Source organism: Dreissena polymorpha, chromosome 9, assembly GCF_020536995.1.
Source record: "Dreissena polymorpha isolate Duluth1 chromosome 9, UMN_Dpol_1.0, whole genome shotgun sequence".
Taxonomy (NCBI): domain Eukaryota; kingdom Metazoa; phylum Mollusca; class Bivalvia; order Myida; family Dreissenidae; genus Dreissena; species Dreissena polymorpha.
This window is the reverse complement of record NC_068363.1, coordinates 900,227-921,506: the sequence shown is the minus strand read 5'-3', so window position 1 is coordinate 921,506 and position 21,280 is coordinate 900,227. Positions and strand designations below refer to the sequence as shown.

Genomic DNA, 21,280 nt, shown 5'->3' with positions numbered 1-21,280 from the left:
GGTTAATGGCCAGTATATTTCAATCCGAAAGTCATTTTAGAACTGAGAACATTCATCCCAAGTCAGACATTTGCAGTTCCAAAAAGTAAAGGCACAAATCAATCTGCGCTGTTGTCTTTTACCTCTGACAACATAACGTCCATGAGTTAACTGATCTTATAATTTGCACCTTCAAACCAGGACTGCATATACTTTTGGAACATTAAATCACTTTAAAAAAACAACACTTAAATCCACCTACATTGAACACTTTCAGCACGCCCGCATTTGGTGGGATAGTCTCAATGGAGAAGTATGTTCGGTCACTGTCCTTCAGAGTGTAAGTCAGGCGTGCATTCTCGTCAATATCCTTGTCAATGGCTGTCACTGTGATCACTGGTCCGGCCTTCTGGTTCTCTGACATCGTCACACGGTAGATTTTCTACAGGATAACGTTTTCAGATGTTTATTTTTTTTAAATTAATATAACATGTCTTTGTATTGCATAAGGATATTTTCATAGGCTGTTTAATATAAAAAAATGTTTGTATTATGGAATATTTCATAATACAATGTCATGTCTAAAATCAAGATTGGTAAATAATGCAAAACAATTTTTCTACATAAAAAAAAAAAATTCAGTGGATAGGATAAAAAAGTTTGTTGATCTTTAATTTTGAACACAAAACAATATGGCAAAAATAATTTCAAGCACCGTTAAGTACTTCCTCAATTCCGCTTTAGCTCATGTTTGAGCAATACTGTTCACTCACCAATCATGACAAACATAACTCACCTTTGCATAAAATTATTTAACCACAGCTTTCTGATTTCAAACCAAATCATTGCATCATTTTGACAAGGTTGTCATTTGCACTACTTACATCAATGAACTGTGGTCGCTGGTCGTTAATGTCTGAGATGCTGATGGTGGCCGTTGCTGTGGTTTTCCGCTGCTCATCCCCACGGTCCTTAGCAACAATCGGCAGGAAATACTGAGACGTCTTTTCACGGTCCAGTGAATTCCTCAAGCTGGTTTGAATCAGTCCCGTGTTCCCGTTGATCTTGAACAACAGCTCCCCGTTAGCAGACGCAGGTGGGTTGCCGTAGCTGTCTATCTCGTAGAACACTGTGCCGTTGAGTCCAGCGTCATAGTCAGTAGCACGCACGGTCATCACTGAGTGATCTGTACAACAGTATGTCAGATAAATAAAGGCATTTGTATAGGTGAGTGTGCATGTTTCATTGGTTTGCATATTTTTTTCAACAATATTTTAGTACAGTCAATCATGTGGAGGCGACCACTTAAAAAAAGCAACCTTTGTCTTATGCAACCCCTTTAAATAGTTCTATAAATTTGATATTGACGATGATTTTACCTTTTTCCAGAGAGGTCTTTTTTAACCCTTTGCATGCTGGGAAATTTGTCGTCTGCTAAAATGTCATCTGCTGAATTTCTAAAATTAGCATTTTCTTCGATTTTTTTCAAAGAATACTATCATAATAGCAAACAGTTTGGATCCAGATGAGACGCCACGTTCTGTGGCGTCTCATCTGGATCCAAACTGTTTGCAAAGGCCTTCACAACTCGGTTCCCGCACTGTAAGGGTTAAGAAGACCATTTTAATAAGAGACCACTTTTGGTTACTCCCTTTTGTGGTCTCTTGAAACAAGATTGACTGTATTATTAAGTCGGTCAATAGTGGTCTCTTATAACAAGATTGACTGTAATATCAAGACGCTCTCACTTTTTGCTTGTATACAAGCACTTTGTGCACACACTTGTCAGTAACTGACAACTTCCATACTTAACCCTTTCCCTCTCAGAAGCAAAGTGAAAATGGCTTTTGCAACCAGCATGAAACCAGAACAGCCTGCGAGTAACTCGCAATCTGTTCAGGTTTTACGTTTTTTGCTGCTCATCAGTAACTAATGGTTGGAAATGAAGCCTTTAAAACTTGAATCTAGTAAGAAAAGTATTTAATAAAATGTAACTTTCTAAGGGAAACAAATGTGTCAAAATAAGCATCTAAGTGTTATTAGGGTTAACTCTTTCAGTGCTGGAACCGAATTTTAAAGGCATTTGTAAACAGTTTGGATCCAGATGAGACGCCACAGAATGTGGAGTCTCATCAGAATCCAAACTGTTTGCTATTCTGATAGTATTCTTTGAAAAAAATGGAAGAAAATGCTAATTTTAGAAATTCAGTAGACAACATTTAGCAGACGACAAATTTTCCAGCATGCAAAGGGTTAATCATAGGTAGGGTTAGAGTGGCCATATAAAAAATTGCATGACCAATCACCATACATGATATATGCAGCCAAAGATGGAACCCTGTTCAGATTTGTGGTCCAGCTGAGCTAGCCAGTCCAACTGTCAAGGTGAGTGCAATGAAAGCTTAGTAAGTAGCCTAAAAACTATATTTTGCAAGAATATAGGTTACTTATAATATTTGATAGAAACATGTTAAAAACTACCAGTGGTATCATTGTCAGCTCTTTGGAGAAACTTAAGATTGCAAAATCGGTTATTAAGCATCCACTTTCTATTTTGATTCTGATTACACCAGCTTTTAGATGATCTTAAATTTCAATAATGCTCCAAAACTATTATTTTAACAATTAACAAGCATTTGTTTATGTATGTATTACGTACTTCTTTAATAAAATTAATGGAAGAATTTACAATTTGTAAGTTTATTTTATCTGATAAAATTACCACACTTCACAAGAAATACAGTCGTTAAGTCATTCTGAGTAAACATTCATATCATAACCTTTACATTCCAGCCTACCTTCATTGCAGTGTTCTGCAACAGATCCATGGAGATCACTCGTCACAAACACGGGAGCGTTGTCGTTAATATCGAGGGGTTTCACCTTCACATATGAGAATCCAGTCAGCGAGTGAGGTGTATCAGGCTCATCCTCGGCCTCCACGTTGAACTGGTACACCTCCCGACCATGCGGCAGGTCACGGTCCAATGGTTTCCGCAGAAATATCCGGCCTGTGGTACGCTCGATGGTGAATGTCGGGTCATTTGGGTCAGTGCCGTCGCCAGATATTGAGTATCGGAAGTTACTGCGCCGGCTGATGTCTTTGTCTGTGGCAGACACCTGGAACATGAATTGATTTATAGATAGCGTATACATAACAATTTACATTTAACTTTAAAAAAGAAAAGAGCTGTGTTTGTCAGAAACACAACGCCCTACTGCGCCGCTTTAAAGCGATATATTAGACATTTGCTTTGAAGGATGACCTTGACCTTTCACCACTCAAAATGTGCAGCTCCATGAGATACACATGCATGCCAAATATCAAGTTGCTATCTTCAATATTGCAAAAGTTATGGGCAATGTTAAAGTTTACGGACAAACGGACAGACTGACTCAACGGACAGACAGACTGACGGACAGTTCAACTGCTATATGCCACCATACCGGGGGCATAAAAACAGCCAAGCTATTAGAAAGTGGGGCTAAATGCTTGTATGTAAAGTGTCGTCCCAGACTAGCCTGTGCCGTCTACACAAGCTATAGATCAGGGACAAAACTTTCTGTGTTTATTAGATTTTAATTAAGAAGCGACTTCATTTAAACAATATTCACAAAATACAGGTGTCCGAAAACTTAAAGAGTCGAAAATTGACATGTCTGAAAATAGCGTCAATTGTATCAACAACTACGGGTAATAGCATGCGCATGTAAAATACCATGCCGTATAGTATAAATTACAGTTATATGTGTTTGCACTGCATTTTAAATAATTTTAAATGCTTAATTTATCTGACAAAAATTACTACAAGGTTGTACTTTGACCAACGAGTTCAAAGATGAGCATGTGATGTACCAATACTCACTAGTATGAACCTGTAATTAACGCAATTAAAAAAAACAAACTATGAACTCTTTGTTTGTTCATTTCCGATAGTTATTGTCTAACACTTTCCATTGTTCGTAAAACTTGCAATAGGGTGCATCACACTTTGAAGCATTTAATATTTGTCACAGTAATTTTACTGAGAAGGGGTAGTACTATTGCGGTAGATAATTGAACTGTTAATTGGCACTACCCCTGGTAATTGTAATAACGCTTATGCTATCTGGCAAAATCATTATTTAATACCGGTTTACAAGGTTATTTACCCATTAACGCAAATGTAATGATCCGTTGCCCTCAAGCATGCACCTGCCATGTTTTATGATGTTAAACTGGTTGTAAAACCCCATGATCGAAGTGTCATTAGATATCGGCAACATGACGGAAATTCGGTAAAATAGCGCTGTAAAATATACCGTTCGAAAACTTAGAGACATTAATTATGGACGAAAACTTGTGTGTCCCAAAATTAAGAGTCACGAAAAATAATTATTTGTGCTAAAAAAGGGGGTGTCCGAAAACATAGAGTAATTACGGTAGGTCAATCTGAGATGACATTTTAGACACAAGCATTAAGCCCAGGTTTCTGAAGAGTAACTCGCAGACTGTTCAGGTTTTTTGCTGTTATCTGCTCATCAGTGTCTTAAGGTTGGAAATGAAGCTTTTAAAAAGTAGAATCCATTAAGAAAGGTCTTTAATTTTTATTTAGATTTTCTAAAGGGCCACACACAGGTCAAACTGCATATCTGAGAAATAAAAATTCTAAATAAGTCACAGGTTGCTCACCTGTACAAGGAACTGCCCGCCGGCAGGGGGGTTGGTCTCCTCCACCACTGTGTCAACCTCGTAGACCTTCTGAGAGAACTCTGGGGGATTGTCGTTAACATCTGTTACCGTGACTACCACCTCTGTCGAGTTCTCATAGCGGCCATCTTGGACGATCACGCGCAGCCTGTATTCCTAAAGTTATACAAGTACTGTAACAAAATCTTATTACAACAATGACCATTGAAATAACATTTGAACAATAGATGTTTTTGTCAGAAACACAATGCCTCCTATTGCGCTGCTTTGAAGCCATATATTAGACCTTTGACCTTGAAGGATGACCTTGATCTTTCACCACTCAAAATGTGCAGCTCCATGAGAAACACATGCATGCCAAATATCAAGTTGCTATCTTCAATATTGCAAAAGTAATCGGAAATGTTTAAGTTTTCGGACGGACACACAGACTGATAGACGGACTGACGGACAGTTCAACTGCTATATGCCACCCTACCAGGGGCATAAAAATCTTAATACAAAATTGCCCTGGATAAAGAACATTGACCTAATCTGAAACGAAATTGTCCAGGATGACGAGGCCATTGCAGTAAGATAAATTATTTTGAGGATTTTTTTTCCTTAGCCTCATTATTATGGTCATTTAACTCCATAAACATTTCAATATTCAACTGTTGGACTTAAGAAAGCAGAAAAGCATAAGTAGTGACTGACAAAAACTGTGAATATTTAATAGGCTATTATGTACAAAACAAGAAATCATTAGCCAATGTATTCAACATTGATTTTTTGTCTAGTTTTAAAAAGCCGATATCATCAGTTTGGGTATTTTTGACAATTGTACATAATGCAATATCAAAACGCTTGTTGTGCATGCTTGATGGAAGTCATACATTTATTTAATTCGCATACACATATTTCATTAACCCTTTCCCACTCGGAAGCAAAGTGAAAATGGCTTTTGCAACCAGCATAAAAGTAACTCGCAGTCTGTTCAGGTTTTATGCTGTTTGCTGCTCATCAAAATCTAAGGGTAGAAATGAAGCCTTTAAAACTTGAATTTAGTAAGAAGGGCATTAAATTAAATTAACTTTCTATGGGACTACAAAAATGTCAAAATACGTATCTAAGGGGTAAAGGAATCACTAAATGGCAGTCTTACAGTGGGTGGAGTCTCATAGTCAAGCATCTTGGCCACATAGATGTCTCCAGTCTTCTGCTTGATGCCAAACACGTTGTTGATGTTGCCCTCTGTGATCCTGTACATGAGCTGATCAGCTGAAAACATCAACAAACATGTCTTAGTAAGCTAGGAATACATGAGCTGATCAGCTGAAAACATCATCAAACATGTCTTAGTAAGCTAGGAATACATGAGCTGATCAGCTGAAAACATCAACAAACATGTCTAAGTAAGCTAGGAATACATGAGCTGATCAGCTGGAAACATCATCAAACATGTCTTAGTAAGCTAGGAATACATGAGCTGATCAGCTGGAAACATCATCAAACATGTCTTAGTAAGCTAGGAATACATGAGCTGATCAGCTGAAAACATCAACAAACATGACTTAGTAAGCTAGGAATACATGAGCTGATCAGCTGAAAACATCAACAAACATGTCTTAGTAAGCTAGGAATACATGAGCTGATCAGCTGAAAACATCATCAAACATGTCTTAGTAAGCTAGGAATACATGAGCTGATCAGCTGGAAACATCATCAAACATGTCTTAGTAAGCTAGGAATACATGAGCTTATCAGCTGAAAACATCAACAAACATGTCTTAGTAAGCTAGAGTTACATGAGCTGATCAGCTGAAAACATCAACAAACATGACTTAGTAAGCTAGGAATACATGAGCTGATCAGCTGAAAACATCAACAAACATGTCTTAGTAAGCTAGGAATACATTAGCTGATCAGCTGGAAACATCATCAAACATGTCTTAGTAAGCTAGAAATACATGAGCTGATCAGCTGAAAACATCAACAAACATGACTTAGTAAGCTAGGAATACATGAGCTGATCAGCTGAAAACATCAACAAACATGTCTCAGTAAGCTAGGAATGCTTTTAAAATGATTAAGAAGCAAAAAGGGTGATACCATTAATAATTTTGACGATAATTCATAAATTAAGGTGCATTTAAAAAGGTATTGGAAAGATCATTTTAATATCATTCTAGTCATTGACAATTATTAAATAATTCATCATAATTAAGCTGAGAAGAGAATTACAGAAACATTTTATGACCACATGGACAACGGCAGTGAATGTTGTAATCGAGACTGTGACTTTAAATACACAAAAACAAGGGCAACAAAAAAGACAGCATTTAAGCTTAGCTCTAGACCACCGTCACAAATGTCAGGTTTTACCCTTGCCACTTTAAAGCCATGCAAATGCGCAGGCTGTTCTGGAGCTAAACTGACCGCATATGGCATAAGGCGGATTTGGCAATATAATCAGGAAACCATCATATTAAAGTCAAGTCCATTATATTTCTGAAGAAGCAAAGAAATCTGAACATTCATGGTAAATATTAAAAACAGAATATTTAGCCATCTCCTGTGCAATACATTAAACATTAATACCAAAGAATGTTAAATAAAATATATTAAAGCTTTTAAATCAAGCACTATCAAATGAGGAAAATTTAAACGTAAACATGTATTTTCAAATCAAATATTTATTTTCAAATCAAATATTAACTTAATAAACTTTCAATCTAGAAAAGTCTTACAACATTTTGTATGTCATTTAAAACAATAAAAATGGTATATAAAATTAATAACATGTATGAAAGGGTTTCAAACAAAAAGTCCATTCAATTACTGAAGTCTAACTTTAACCCATTTATGCCTAGCGTCTAGAAAAAAGGCCTTGGCAAACAGCGTAAACCCAGATGAGACGATGCATGATGCGGCGTCTCATCAGGATCTGCGCTGTTTGCTTAAAGGAATTTCTGTAAGAAATATTCTAAATATAAAAACAAATATACTAGACATCCCTAATTTTGGAAATAAATTGATCCAATTTAGAAGGATAGGAGAGTCCACTAGGCATAAATGGGTTAAGCATGCAAGCAGAAGAGAATCATGTACAAGCAATGAAACATATCCAGTATGATATGAACGGAAATGTGAACATAAAACAAGCACTGGCCAGCACACTTACCGGAGCCTGATGCAGACAATGAATGCAAGAGAAATGATCACATGATGAAGGGAAAACAAGCAGAACAAAACACACAATCATTGGCAATGCGCTAAGAGGTGGAACATGTTTATGCATTCAGAAGTGAAAAATATAACAATGCCTTTGTTATAATCAATGATTCCACAAAACAGCAATGACCCTAATGCAACCATTCAGATAGAAAAAGCCCTGAGAAGAGCACCTGCAGCTATCCGACAAGAAAAATGTCACTGGTGTCAACCCTCAATATTTAAGCTCAATGATGTGTAAAGCCTACAGCTTATAAAGACACTATTAAGTCTGCTTCATGGGTAAAAACAGTGCTTCTTGTCTTTTATGTTAGAATACTGCTAAGTTCCTCTCTTGTTCAACTCGCAATTTGCTGCTCACATGGTGGATTCCATGTCCATTTCAAAAATGAATGTTAATGAAATTTAAAATTACTGTTAAATATTATCAATTCATGATTTAAATGCACTTTGTAGCCTGATAAATATTTATATTTAAGTTGAAATAAGGTATAAATGCTAGGCCATAACATACAGAATCATATTGTTATTACAAATGTTAACCTTAGACGGGGCATAACTGTAACCCGATGCAAACTTCTGGGATATTTTTTTACATTGTTGACGGAGGGACAGCGCCAATTCTTTATCCCACCGCCTCTGGCGTGGAATAACTAGGAGGAAACATTTGTTGACACCACTGGAGACGTACCATCATCCTTATCCCGAGCAACCACTGTCAGTATGGGGCTGTTGCTGTCCGGCTGTCGCTCAGGCACAGTCACCTTGTAGGAGCTCTCCAGGAAGAACGGGGCATTGTCGTTCTTGTCAGATATCATGATCTGCACCGAGGCAGTGGCTGAAATGATGGGATACTGACAAGATATGTTGTGCTTTTTTTACGGAGTCTTAATCTTGGCAGATTCTTTTAGACAACATAGATTTTTGGTGACAAGTCAGTTTGTATTATTAAACAAGCCTATAAAGCCTTAAAAGGTTTAAGTTTGATGATATGTCAATGATAATTAAAAACTAAATCTTGCCCCCCCCCCCCCCCCCCCTCTCCTTAATATGGGACAGCTGTAACTGTAACAATTGTAAACTCAGAATAATAAAAAGTGTGTGTGTACAAATTCATATCACAATGAAAAATTCAAGGAAGTTTCATGTGCTACACTGAAAACAGTGAGTGTATATTGTCAGTAGAGTTTGTGTTTATGGAAAGACAGACAAACACAAGTTCATGCAATAAACCCCTCTCTACTTTTTAGAACAGGGATAGTAATAAAACGAGTACATAAATTATTCACTTAAATTAATACGCATTTGCTCAAAGGATGTAAATAAAAAAACGAAAAAAAACAGCAAATCAACCTATAATTGTGTCTCAGAGGTGGCAACCAAACAGACAGACATACCACTGTTGGGCGTGTTCTCTGGGAAATGTCCCGGGGCATCAGAAGCCTTGCCGTCCTCGGCCTTGACCTTGATGTAGTAGACAGCCTGCTGCTCTCGGTCAAACTGACTACGGGTCGTGATGACCCCCGTGACCTCGTCAATGTTGAAGTGCATGTAGGCGTCGTTTGAGTCTGGCATCAGGCTGTACCGCACCTGCAGGCATGTCGGTACGACGTAAGAAACTAACATATTTGTTTAAATCCATTGTTTTCCAATTTTGTTTGTTTAATACTCCTTGTAAACAGGACATAATGAGCCTCGTTATGATTTTTTTTGTTATTAACTGTTTAAAGGAATTAGTTTCCTTCATAGGAAATGCCAGAGTAGGCAAAAAGTGTCGTCCCTGATTAGCCAGCATGGACTGATCTGGGGTGACACTTTATGCACATGAATTAAGCCCAGTTTTCCTCTAATAAGCTTTCTCAGAAAATCTATGGGTCCACTACTAACTAAAGGTGTCATTAGATATTCTTCTTATTTGTCAATTTGGTATCATGTCTGAGCAACCATTGGTAATATACAATGACGCAGTTTTGTATATTTGCTCAATCATGTTTTTAAATACAGAGAATGAAATAAAACACATACGTATCCACAAAACACATTTATCTCATATGCTAACAATAAATAAACAATAGAAAACTGCATACCTAATTAAACAACCTAGACCTTGCTAAATCCAATTCTTGCCTTACCTAATTAAACAACCTATGCCTTGCTAAATCCAATTCTTGCCTTATCATTGTTCAAACTTCAATGTGTATTTACAAGCTACTAATTTCAATGACTGTCAAGCCCAATTTTGCTGATAATACTGGCCGGTAAATGTTGGAAAGTCGAAATTCAAAACAAACTTAAACATAATATGCATATAATTATTTGACTCATATAAACACTGCTGATGTAAAGTTTTGGCTCTTTTTAATACACAGAAATTGCAACCCACCACATTATTTGGGGGATCATGATCGGGATCCACAGCCTTGATCTGTATGACCGTCTGCCCCGGGAGCTCGTTCTCTGGCACAGTGCCCTTGTACGAGTTACTCTGGGTCATATCGAGGCCCTCAAACTGCGGCGGCTCATTGTTCATGTCCTTCACTACGATCACCGGGCGGATTTCTGCTGACAGCGGGTTCTGACCTTGGTTCTGCAATAATGATTGATTTTAAATATTTAGTTACTTTGAAACTAACATTATTTAATATATATCTGTCACTCTTTTTTGCGGATTTGTGTAGGTCCACTCAACCACAAAATCAGATGTTCAACAAATGTTTGTATCAAAAGTCTGAAAAATCCACAACTTCAAGTTCCGATGTAATTTAAGAAAAACAAATATCCATGAAAGTTCATGTCAAAAAAAATAAAATGATTCCATGGTATTGAGCACCATATATTTTGGTTAAAATATGCTTCAAAATGTGCATGCATGAGCTAACAACATAAATATAGGCATTAATACAAATGACCAAGTAAAAATTAATATTTTTTTTTTAATCCATTATTTTTCATTGTTAAGTTGTGAAAAGAAAAGAGATAATAAAAAACAGCTCCCAACATCTTAGGCAAACACAACAAGTTTCAGCTCACATGAGTCTCCACAACCCCCAACAATAACAACAACAGAAAAGTCCTACTGTGAGCTTAAACAAAGGTAGGTGGGCATTGTCATTTTGAATAATTTTTCTTAATATTCTAATAATGTAAATGGTCAGCCTGAAGATTCTAAGACTTGTTTATGCACGTCAGGTAAGTTAACACACATCATACCGTAACTCTGAGTCTCAGCTCGTATCTGTTCTTCACGTTGAAGTCTAGCACGCCCCTGAGCATCAAGGTCACCCTGTTGCCCTGCTGCTGAATCCTAAATGGGCCCAACTGCTGCACTGTGTTCTCAAACTCGTCTATCAAACCAAACGACACTCCGTCTAACGGCGCAGGGGTGTTTGACTGAGCCGTCATTGAGGTGATCACATAAGCTATCGGCGCAGTTTCCTTCACTTCGTATTCCCGCTCATATGTGTTGCTGTCCCAGGTGGGTGGGTTGCTGTTGCGGTCAGTGATGCTGATAGTCACAGTCACAAAGGCACTCAGTTTGGGTGTACCCTGGTCCTCTGCCTTTACTCTCAGCACAACTGTGTCTTTCTACAATCACAGATTGTTTTTAATTATATTTAACAGCCTGTTGCTTTTGGATTGGGGAAAAGGATTTTGATAAAACATGAAAGGCGGAAGCCAAATATAATAAATTTCACCTAAAATGGGATTTAAAACAAAAAAAAATCCTCATACGGAAACCCCCGTTTTTCATCGTTATTCTAAACAGAAAAATGCATGGAAATTTAAATATGACTGGAGCTTTCTCACAAACATGATTAACAGACTAAAACCCCTGCTTTGAAAACTATACTAATAGCCCTGCTTTGTAAGCTATGTTCAACCGTAAATAACTCAGGAATGTGTTGATCAATGGGTACAACAAGTTTCTTGCACATCTACACTTTGTGGTGATGAGACATTTCAAGTTTCTTTTTAATTGCCTAAGCCATTTGAAAGAAATTTGCATAACTTAATTATAACATTTTAAGCCACATGACATACTGACTGACCAACCCCCTCCTGATGCAGGGTGTCTCCATGAGCTTTTAAAATTAAATGTCTTTTCATTTTACAGCGTAAGAATTAGCATAACTCACCCCGGAGATCATCTTCTGAACGTAAATAATGCCTGTGTCCGGTTCAATCCTGCAGAAATTTCCCGGGTTGTCCACCAGCGAATACACAATGTTAGCGTTCTGTTCATGATCCGCATCAGACGCACGCACCGCAAACACCCGTCGACCCACAGTCGCTGAAGACTCACTGAGTGAAGTAGAATACGATGGGGAATCAAATTTTGGCGAGTTGTCGTTCATGTCTCCAATGGTTACCCAGAATGTGCAGTGAGATTCCAGGCTCTGAGGTAGGCCTTGATCTGCAGCTTTCACTGTGACCGGCACTATACCATTGCCTGGTATGGACTCTCGATCAAACTGTACCGCTGTTACTACGCGCCCATTGACTGGGTCCACTGCAAACTGTTCCTGTTGTCTTGGGGTCCTCACTATGGAGTAGGTGATGTTGCCATTGGAGCCACGGTCGTTATCAACGGCACTTACCTAAAGAAATGTAAAATACATTATGTTCTGAACATTCATTTTAACTGAAAAGTTCGGCTGTAAAACATAATGATAGTAGTAACAAGAGATGTGTTTGTCAGAAACACAATGCCCCCCTTCTGCGTTGCTTTGAAGCCATATAATTGACCTTTGACCTTGAAGGAAGACCTTGACCTTTCACCACTCAAAATGTGCAGCTCCATGAGATACACATGCATGCCAAATATCAAGTTGCTATCTTCAATATTGCAAAAGTTATGAGCAATGTTAAAGTTTTCTGAAGGACAAATGCACAGACTGACAGACAGACGGACTGACGGACAGTTCAACTGCTATAAGCTGCCCCACCTGGGGCATAAAAATATGTTTGATTTAAACAAAGTGATTGGCCAATATTTAAAACAACTTACCCGTAAATCTGTGCTTGACAAACACACATAACTTTTGCAGAATAGAAAAATAGTACAGTGGTCAACATTAGGAAATGCCTGTAACCTTGCCCTAGCAAATGTAACATTTTAAATTGTATTTAGAACTGTCTGGCTTGAAAGTGTTTCTTGCCTGTAGAAAGCTGGAATCAAATTTTAAAGACCTTTTGAAACAGTTTGGATCCAGATGAGAAGCCACAGAACGTGGCGTCTCATCAGGATCCAAACTGTTTGCTTTTCTGATAGTATTCTTTGAAAAAAAAATCAAGAAAATGCTAATTTTAGAAATTCAGCGACGACATTTTAGCAGACGACAAATATCCCAGCATGCAAAGGGTTAAAATTGTCAACATCTGCGCCCTCACCTGCACAACGGCTGTGCCAATATCCTGGTTCTCCAGCACTTGAGGTGCGTACGTACAGCTGGGGAACTGAGGCTGGTTGTTGTTGGTGTCCTTGACCTCCACAACGATGTACGAGTCACTGGACAGGACCGGGGACCCGCCGCAGCAGGAGCCGTCATCATAGGCCGTTATGTTCAGAGTGTAGTACGGAATTGAGTCTGGCAGCGAGCCAATGAGCTTGATGAGGCCGGATGTCGGGTCAATTTGGAACGGGTAGCTGTCCGTCTTCCGAGCTGAAAAGGATTATTGGGCGACGTGATTATCATTGTAAGGATGGGTTTATACTTTAAGTGCTCATTGTAATCAGCGTATCTTACACTCAAATGTTTAACAGAAAATATAATGTCATGCTCCACCTTTGTCAACAGTTTTTTATTTTATTTAGCACAGATTAGAATTTTTTGTTTTTATGTTTGGCCTGTTATAAATTCTTGAATTTACTACATTCATAACAAATACAAAACCTTTTTTTGCTGTCATTCTTCGTAATGTTACCTTGTTTTAAATATTTTTCCTATAATAATTCGCATATAAATTCCACATTATTAAATTGTTTTCACTTTAAATTTATTGTTTAAGGTCTCAATTTGTTGCTTGTATTACTTCAACAGTCCCTAAATCAGGGGTCTCGCGAGTGGGCGAAGCGGGCGATTTCTTCACCCAATTAATCTTCACTTCGCACATTAATTTCATGAAGGCGAAGTGATTTCTCCTCCTTTTAATGATTTACTTTGTGCCAGACATTGACCGATTAAAATCAATTTGATGTGGAGACTTGGACACAGGAGGATTCTCAGCCATAAGTTGCCCCAATTACAGGTCATGCAGAACAGTCTGGAGCTATTACACTTCTTGAAATTGTTAATAGATGATGCCTTGATTAATTGCCTTCTGCTGGCTACCAATAACTATGATTTAGCAATGTTAAATGGCCCATTAAAACAGTACTTAGGAATGATCAAGGAAGATGTTACCTAGCACTGGCAATAGATATGGGGCTCATTTACAGGTCAGATTTGGAATCTCTGCTGTAAAATGAGATTTTAAATGAATTTTAAATTTAAAACAAATATTTGTAACAAAATATGAATGTGATTGTATGTTGAATTGCTTAAAATTAACAAGGAAGTAAAAAGATTCTGAACATTACTGGCTTGTTACTATTGAAGTTTATTTGATACACCTGTTCAGGAAAAAAATAATTAAAAGTACAATCATAATCAACAATCAATGAGAAATAAGGAAAATGTCGGTTTTATACACTTAACATGTCTTATTGTATAAAACAAGTGAAGAGTTGATTGAAAGCTGAACAGAAACCACTTATCCATTAAGTTGCTGCAAAATATACGTAAAACTAAGATTTATGACACAAATATACCATTTCTCCCAAAAATGTTACCAATTCTCCCTATTTTGGCTTTAGGGAGAAGTGACATCTCCCAAAATTTTGAGCCTAGCTAGACCCCTGCTAAATGCTAGAAAACTTCCTGTCTGGAGTATTTCAAGGTGATACAGCAGTGACATTTAATATACTGATAAAATAGACAGCTAATAAAAAGTTAACCATGGGAAGCAAATTAAAAGAGCCACTAAGCAGTTTATCAAAACAGCAGCATTAACAGTCCTACATTTACTGCATTTGGAGACAGTCACTTAGGAAATTTCGCATATAAATAAGTTCACAACAATTGCACACAGGTTGGTACACAGAGACTACATTACATCAGATTTTTTTTTTAATAACATCTTGAGCTGCATTCGTTCAGTCAGCTAAACTCACAACAAATTATTAACAGATTAATACACTGACTGTCTAACATCCAAATTCAAACAAATATCGGAATTCCATCAAACTGTTGTCATTATTACACTACCACTAAACAAGAGGGCCACGATGGCCCTAGTTCCCTCATCTGAGAGGAGTCGGTTCATTCAATCTTTACCAAATGTCAAACTTGACCTAGATATTGTCCAGACAAACATCCTGGTCAAGTATCATCATTATTTCATCTGCGCGTCATGATCAATATACCTATGAAATTTCATTATCCTAGGCGTAAGCATTCTTGAGTCATCATCCAGAAACCATTTTTCTAAGTTGAGTCACCGTGACCTTGACAGCCATTGTGTGAAAACGTTATTTGGCACTGTGACCTTGACCTTTGACCTAGTGACCTGATTATCATTAGGGGTCATCTGCGAGTCATGATCAATATACCTATAAAGTTTCATGAACCTAGGCGTAAGCGTTCTTGAGTAATCATCCAGAAACCATTTTACTTTTTCAGGTCACCGTGACCTTGACCTTTGACCTAGTGACCTGAAAATCAATAGGGGTCATCTGCGAGTCATGATCACTGTACCTATGAAGTTTCATGATCCTAGGCATAAGCGTTCTCGAGTTATCATCCAGAAACCATTTTACTATTTCAGGTCACCGTGACCTTTGACATAGTGACCTGAAAATCAATAGGGGTCATCTTAGAGTCATGATCAATGTACCTATGAAGTTTCATGATCCTAGGCATAAGCTTTCTTGAGTTATCATCTGGAAACCATTTTACTATTTCGGGTCACCGTGACCTTGACCTTTGACCTAGTGACCTGAAAATCAATAGGGGTCATCTACGAGTCATGATCAATGTAAATATGAAGTTTCATGATCCCAGGCATAAGCGTTCTTGAGTTATCATCCGGAAACCATTTTACTGCTTTGGGTCACCATGACCTTGACCTTTGACATAGTGACCTGAAAACCAATAGGGGTCATCTGCGAGTCATGATCAATGTATCTATGAAGTTTCATCATCCTAGGCATAAGTGTTCTTGAGTTATCATCCGGAAACCATTTTACTATTTTGGGTCATCGTGACCTTGACCTTTGACCTAGTGGCCTAAAAATCAATAAGAGTCATCTGCGAGTCATGATCAATGTACCTATGAAGTTTCATGATCATTGACATAAGTGCTCTTGAGTTATCATCCGGAAACCATCTGGTGGACGGACGGACCGACATGAGCAAAGCAATATACCCCCTCTTCTTCGAAAGGGGGGGTGGGGGGCATAATGAGAAAACTGCCCCTTTCCCAGCAGCCATGTTATTCAACTGACCGGAACCATTTCTGAACTCAACTCTCGTATCAAAAACACAAATGTTCTGAGCAAATTTCATGAAAATTGGGCCAAAAATGTGACTTCTATTGTGTTCACATCTTTTCACTATATACATATAGAGAAAAATGCCCCGCCCACTGGCGGCCATGTTTCTTCACCAATCCCGACCATTTTCAAACTCGTCTGAGATATCAATAAAACCAATGTTTTGACCAACTTTCATGATGATTGGGCAAAAATTGTGACTTCTAGAGTGTTTACAAGGTTTCTCTATAGCCAAATAGGGAAAACTGCCACTATATACATATAGAGAAAAAAGCCCCGCCCACTGGCGGCCATGTTTTTTCACCGATCTCGACCATTTTCGAACTCGTCCGAGACATCAACTGAACCAATGTTTTGACTAACTTTCATGATGATTGGGCAAAAATTGTGACTTCTAGGGTGTTTACAAGGTTTCTCTATAGCCAAATAAGGAAAACTGCCCCGCCCACTGGCGGCCATGTTTTTCAACGGATAGAAACCACTTTTGAACTCAACCAAGATATCATTAAGACAAACATTTTGAGTAAGTTACATGAAGATTAGGCATGAAATGTGACTTCTACAGTGTTTACAAGGTTTTTCTTTTTTTGACCTAGTGACCTAGTTTTTAACCCGGCACAACCCAGTTTCAACCCGGCCGATATTTTATTGGGACAAAGCTTATGACCAAGTTTCATGAAGATGGGACAAGAAATGTGGCCTCTAGAGTGTTTAAGAGCAAATGTTAACAGACAGACGGACGGACATACACAGGACAAAGACCGGTCACAAAAGCTCAACTGAGCAATCAGGTGAGCTAAAAATCAACCATTAAATGCCAAAATTTGTGTTCACTTACGTTTGAAATAATACTGTATATTGTCCCCATCTGGGTCTGTAGCCTGCACGATGGTGACCACAGTCCCAATGGTTTGCTCCTCGCTGATGCTGGTGTACCGGTGCTCAGACCCGGTACCAAATACCGGAGCCTCGTCATTGACGTTGGTGACGTAGACAATGACAGTGGCCACACCTGACTGCCTTATCTCCCCCTTGTCCCGGGCAGTCACCTTGAAGGTGTACTGGTGGGACGTGTCGTTGTCGTAGTCCAGCGGTCTGATTGGGCGAAACAGAGCAGTCAATGGGATTTTAGGGGTGTTGTTCTGTGAAAACTGGTCTTGATGGATGTGCTTATAGTGTTGTCCCAGATGAGACTGTGTAGTTCGCACATACTTATCAGGGACAACAATGTCTACTTTTATGGCAATTTCCGTTTAATCGTCGTCCTTGATAAGCCAGTGCAGACTCCACAGGCTAATCTTGGACGACACTCAAAGCCCATGCATTTAGACCAGTTTTCCCAGAACGAGATGTATTAAATAATATAAACAATATATATGTATAGAACAACATAGGAATACGGTCATGCTTTTATTTCATTCAAATAAAAAAATAAAGAAATGTAAGTTAAACTTGGATATTCACAATCATGACTCATAATCCTCTACAATGCTCAGTAGGTTACTGTTATCACTGCTACTGATAAGTTTCTGAACGCTCAACATTTTCAGACAGCCTCATTTTAAGCCAAAATTATTATTTAATTAATTCTTCAACAGTGTCTATATTTTTTCAGACATCCAGACTTTCACCCATCATTAAATTATATTTAAGTCGTCTAAAATCGAATACATAAACAAAACTTGTATAGCATTTTGTTACCTCTATACTGAATTAAGCATAAATCGAAAATTTCAGAGTATGTACATGTACCTTGCTACACTGATGCGTCCCACATAGCGATTGTTGACAAACATGGTTTTGATGGAGAAATGTGGGTCACTGACAAAGTACTCAATCTCTCCATTCAGACCAGAATCCCTGTCCGTGGCAATCACTGAAAAATCAACACACAACTGCAGGAATTGAGAGTACCTGGCTGTGTATGGAAGTGCTAACAACACAACATTTTCAAGTTGCAACTTTTTTTATATACAAAAAATAAATACTGTATAAGTGAGCAAAATAGATATTATTTAACTCTTTCAGTGCTGGAACCGAATTTTGAAGGCCTTTGCAAACAGTTTAGATCTAGATGAGACGCCACAGAACGTGACGTCTCATTAGGATCCAAACTGTTTGCTATTCTGATAGTATTCTTTGAATAAAATCGAAGAATATGCTAATTTTAGAAATTCAGCAGATGACATTTTAGCAGACGACAAATTTCCAAGCATGCAAAGGGTTAAAGAAATTACTATACCAAATTGTTACACTGAACATGAAATATTGTTTTTGTAGTAGTCCTCATAACCATCCCCTTGCTAGTCTTTATGAGCCCTGGGGCCGTATTCCAGTAGCTTCTTAAGTTTTCACTTAAGTTAAGAAATTTCTTAAATAAATTTCTTAAGTTAAATTTGAAATGTCAAACACAAAACATGAGACGCTTAGTATTTCTCTTTAAGAAATTCCTTTAAGAGTTAAAGAAAGTTAACTAAATTTTGAATATATGAGAAAAAATACACAGAGTAAAGATATTTATTAAGTTTATGAAGCTACCAGAATTTAACTTAAGTGAAATCTTATTTTTAAAGAAAAAATGGTGGAGATAAGAAAAAATATTGCGCAATATTTCAACGTAAGTTATTCTTTAACTTAAGAAGCTACTGGAATACGGCCCCTATTCTCAACAAAAATGTGCTCGATGCACTTGCGTAGTGTCGTACCAGATAAGCCTGTGCAGTCAGCAAAGACTAATCAGGGACAACACTTTTGGCCTAAACTGGATTCTTTAAGTAGACACTTCTAATATACTAAAAATAAAACAAAAGCGGAAAGTGTCATCCCTAATTAGCCTGTGCTAACTGCACAGCCTAATCTGAGACGACACTTTACGTACATGCCATATGCCCTGTTTTCTCAGAATGAGGCTCATATTCTTTGAACGGAGATAATGCTGTTCCCAAATGAGCTGCCTCAGACCATACCTTCCTCTCGCATGGTAATGGCTGCTCCAACAGCAATGTCTTCTTGGACTGACGCTGTGTATGTGGAGAGTTCAAACTTGGGGCTGTTGTCGTTACTGTCCACAACGTTAACAACCAGCTGTAAGAAGAAGACATTTTATACCTGATTGTTGCGCACAGACTAACAGGAAAACAAAATGACACACATGTGTTCGATATAATAAGTTTGATGCAAACAAATACTTGCAAATTTCCAACTGTTTTCAGCAACTGTAAAGACCACTGGTTAAAAACTATGACTTAAAAGTGTTTATAATCTAAACTTTTCTTTAACTTTGTGACCTAGTTTTGACACTTTAATGACATAGTTTCAATATTGTCCAAAATTGCAAAATGTATAATTGTGACAAATCCATTTTTCAGAGGGGGTTATCACGTGATAGTCAAGATGGCGACGTCAACGAAGAAACAATGATTTTTCACCGTTTCATACCCTTTATTACTTGTGTTTAATTTTAAATAACGCTCACTTTCCAGTCATATCAGTAAAAAGGTGATTACCTTTTATTTTGTATAAAAATCTCGACTTTACTCCCCGAGAATGTTCTTAGTGGAGCTGTAATTAGGTCATAGAGCTAAGAAATTTTAAAGCGAATATTTATACAAATAAACGCTAGTAAATTTCTTACTGATATGGCAAGATATGAGCAGCTTTACCAAAATAAATACAAGTATTTAAGGGTATAAAACAGCAAAAAATACCTGTCACCCCTATGTTATTGAGTGAGATTTAAAAAAATAATTGAGAAAGCATTTATGAGGTAAATGTTCATAACATAATTATGACAAAAAAAAAAAAAACACAAATCCTTACATGAGACTTTTATGCAATCTTAACAGTGATATGTAACTTTTCCTATACTTTGGTATAAACACATGCATGTATAACTTAAATTTCAGTATGTAACATTTGAAGAGAAAATTTTCATAAATAAAGAAAATACCACTATTTCCATTAAGTACATGATGTAATAATAGTGCATGATAATTTCAATTTAGTGCATGATAAATTTTTTTGGTGCTTTATCATTTTCTACATTGTGCATCATCATTTTCTATTAGGTGCATTATAATCTTCTATTCGATGAATTATTATTTGCTATTCCATGCATTATTATTTTCTGCTCAGTGCATCATAATTTCTATTTGGTGCCTCATCATCTTCTATTTGGTGAAATATCATTTACTATTTGGTGCATTGTCATTTTCTATTCGGTGCATTATCATTTTCTATACAGTGCATCATCATTTTCTATTAAGTGCATTATCATTTTTCATTCAGTGCATTATCATTTTTCATTTAGTGCATTATCATTTTCTATTTGGTGCATTATCATTTTCAATTAGATGCATTATCATTTCCATACAGTGCATTATCATTTTCTTTTCTGTGCATTATCATTTTCTATTAAATGCATTAATATAGTTTCCTTTAAGTGCATTATCCTTATAACTGGTTGCATGTATGCCCCTACCTGTGCTGTGGAGGAGAGTTTGGTCTCAAGCTCTGTAACAGTGACATTCAGTCGATACTGGTTGGGCAGTTCTTCGTAGTCCAGGTTCTGAAGGGTCTCGATGTTGCCCTGGCGATTGATGCTGAACAGACTCGAGAGTTTGCCCTGCTCGTCTGTGAGGCTGAATTCTGTCAGGTTGGAGACAGTGTCTTGGAAGAGTTTGGCGCGAATTTGCAGGATTCTGTTATCAGGACCCAAAATTCTAGAAAATATAAGTAAAAACTTAAAAGATCAGACAAGAGAGAACTTGTCCTTTTGATAGCCATTAAAAATAAATTTAAAGATC

General features: G+C 37.5%; 1 protein-coding gene across 3 annotated transcripts in view; it reads right to left on the bottom strand.

Moving 5' to 3' along the window:
- The window catches only part of LOC127844602 (neural-cadherin-like), a 195,265-nt gene that overhangs the window by 114,129 nt on the left and 59,856 nt on the right, over positions 1–21,280 (bottom strand). For all 3 annotated transcript variants that reach the window (XR_008032834.1, XM_052374992.1, XM_052374993.1), the window contains exons 5-19: positions 20,956–21,196; positions 19,442–19,559; positions 18,228–18,351; positions 17,314–17,570; positions 13,274–13,545; positions 12,019–12,480; positions 11,093–11,467; positions 10,266–10,469; positions 9,280–9,472; positions 8,574–8,720; positions 5,814–5,929; positions 4,652–4,825; positions 2,778–3,099; positions 864–1,165; positions 242–421 (exon numbers count right to left, since the gene is read on the bottom strand). Coding sequence is in view for 2 of the 3 variants with exons in the window: in XM_052374992.1 (XP_052230952.1) it covers positions 242–421; positions 864–1,165; positions 2,778–3,099; positions 4,652–4,825; positions 5,814–5,929; positions 8,574–8,720; positions 9,280–9,472; positions 10,266–10,469; positions 11,093–11,467; positions 12,019–12,480; positions 13,274–13,545; positions 17,314–17,570; positions 18,228–18,351; positions 19,442–19,559; positions 20,956–21,196 (3,487 nt within the window). In the remaining variant the exon portion in view is untranslated. The remainder of the gene's footprint in view (positions 1–241; positions 422–863; positions 1,166–2,777; positions 3,100–4,651; positions 4,826–5,813; positions 5,930–8,573; positions 8,721–9,279; positions 9,473–10,265; positions 10,470–11,092; positions 11,468–12,018; positions 12,481–13,273; positions 13,546–17,313; positions 17,571–18,227; positions 18,352–19,441; positions 19,560–20,955; positions 21,197–21,280) is intronic.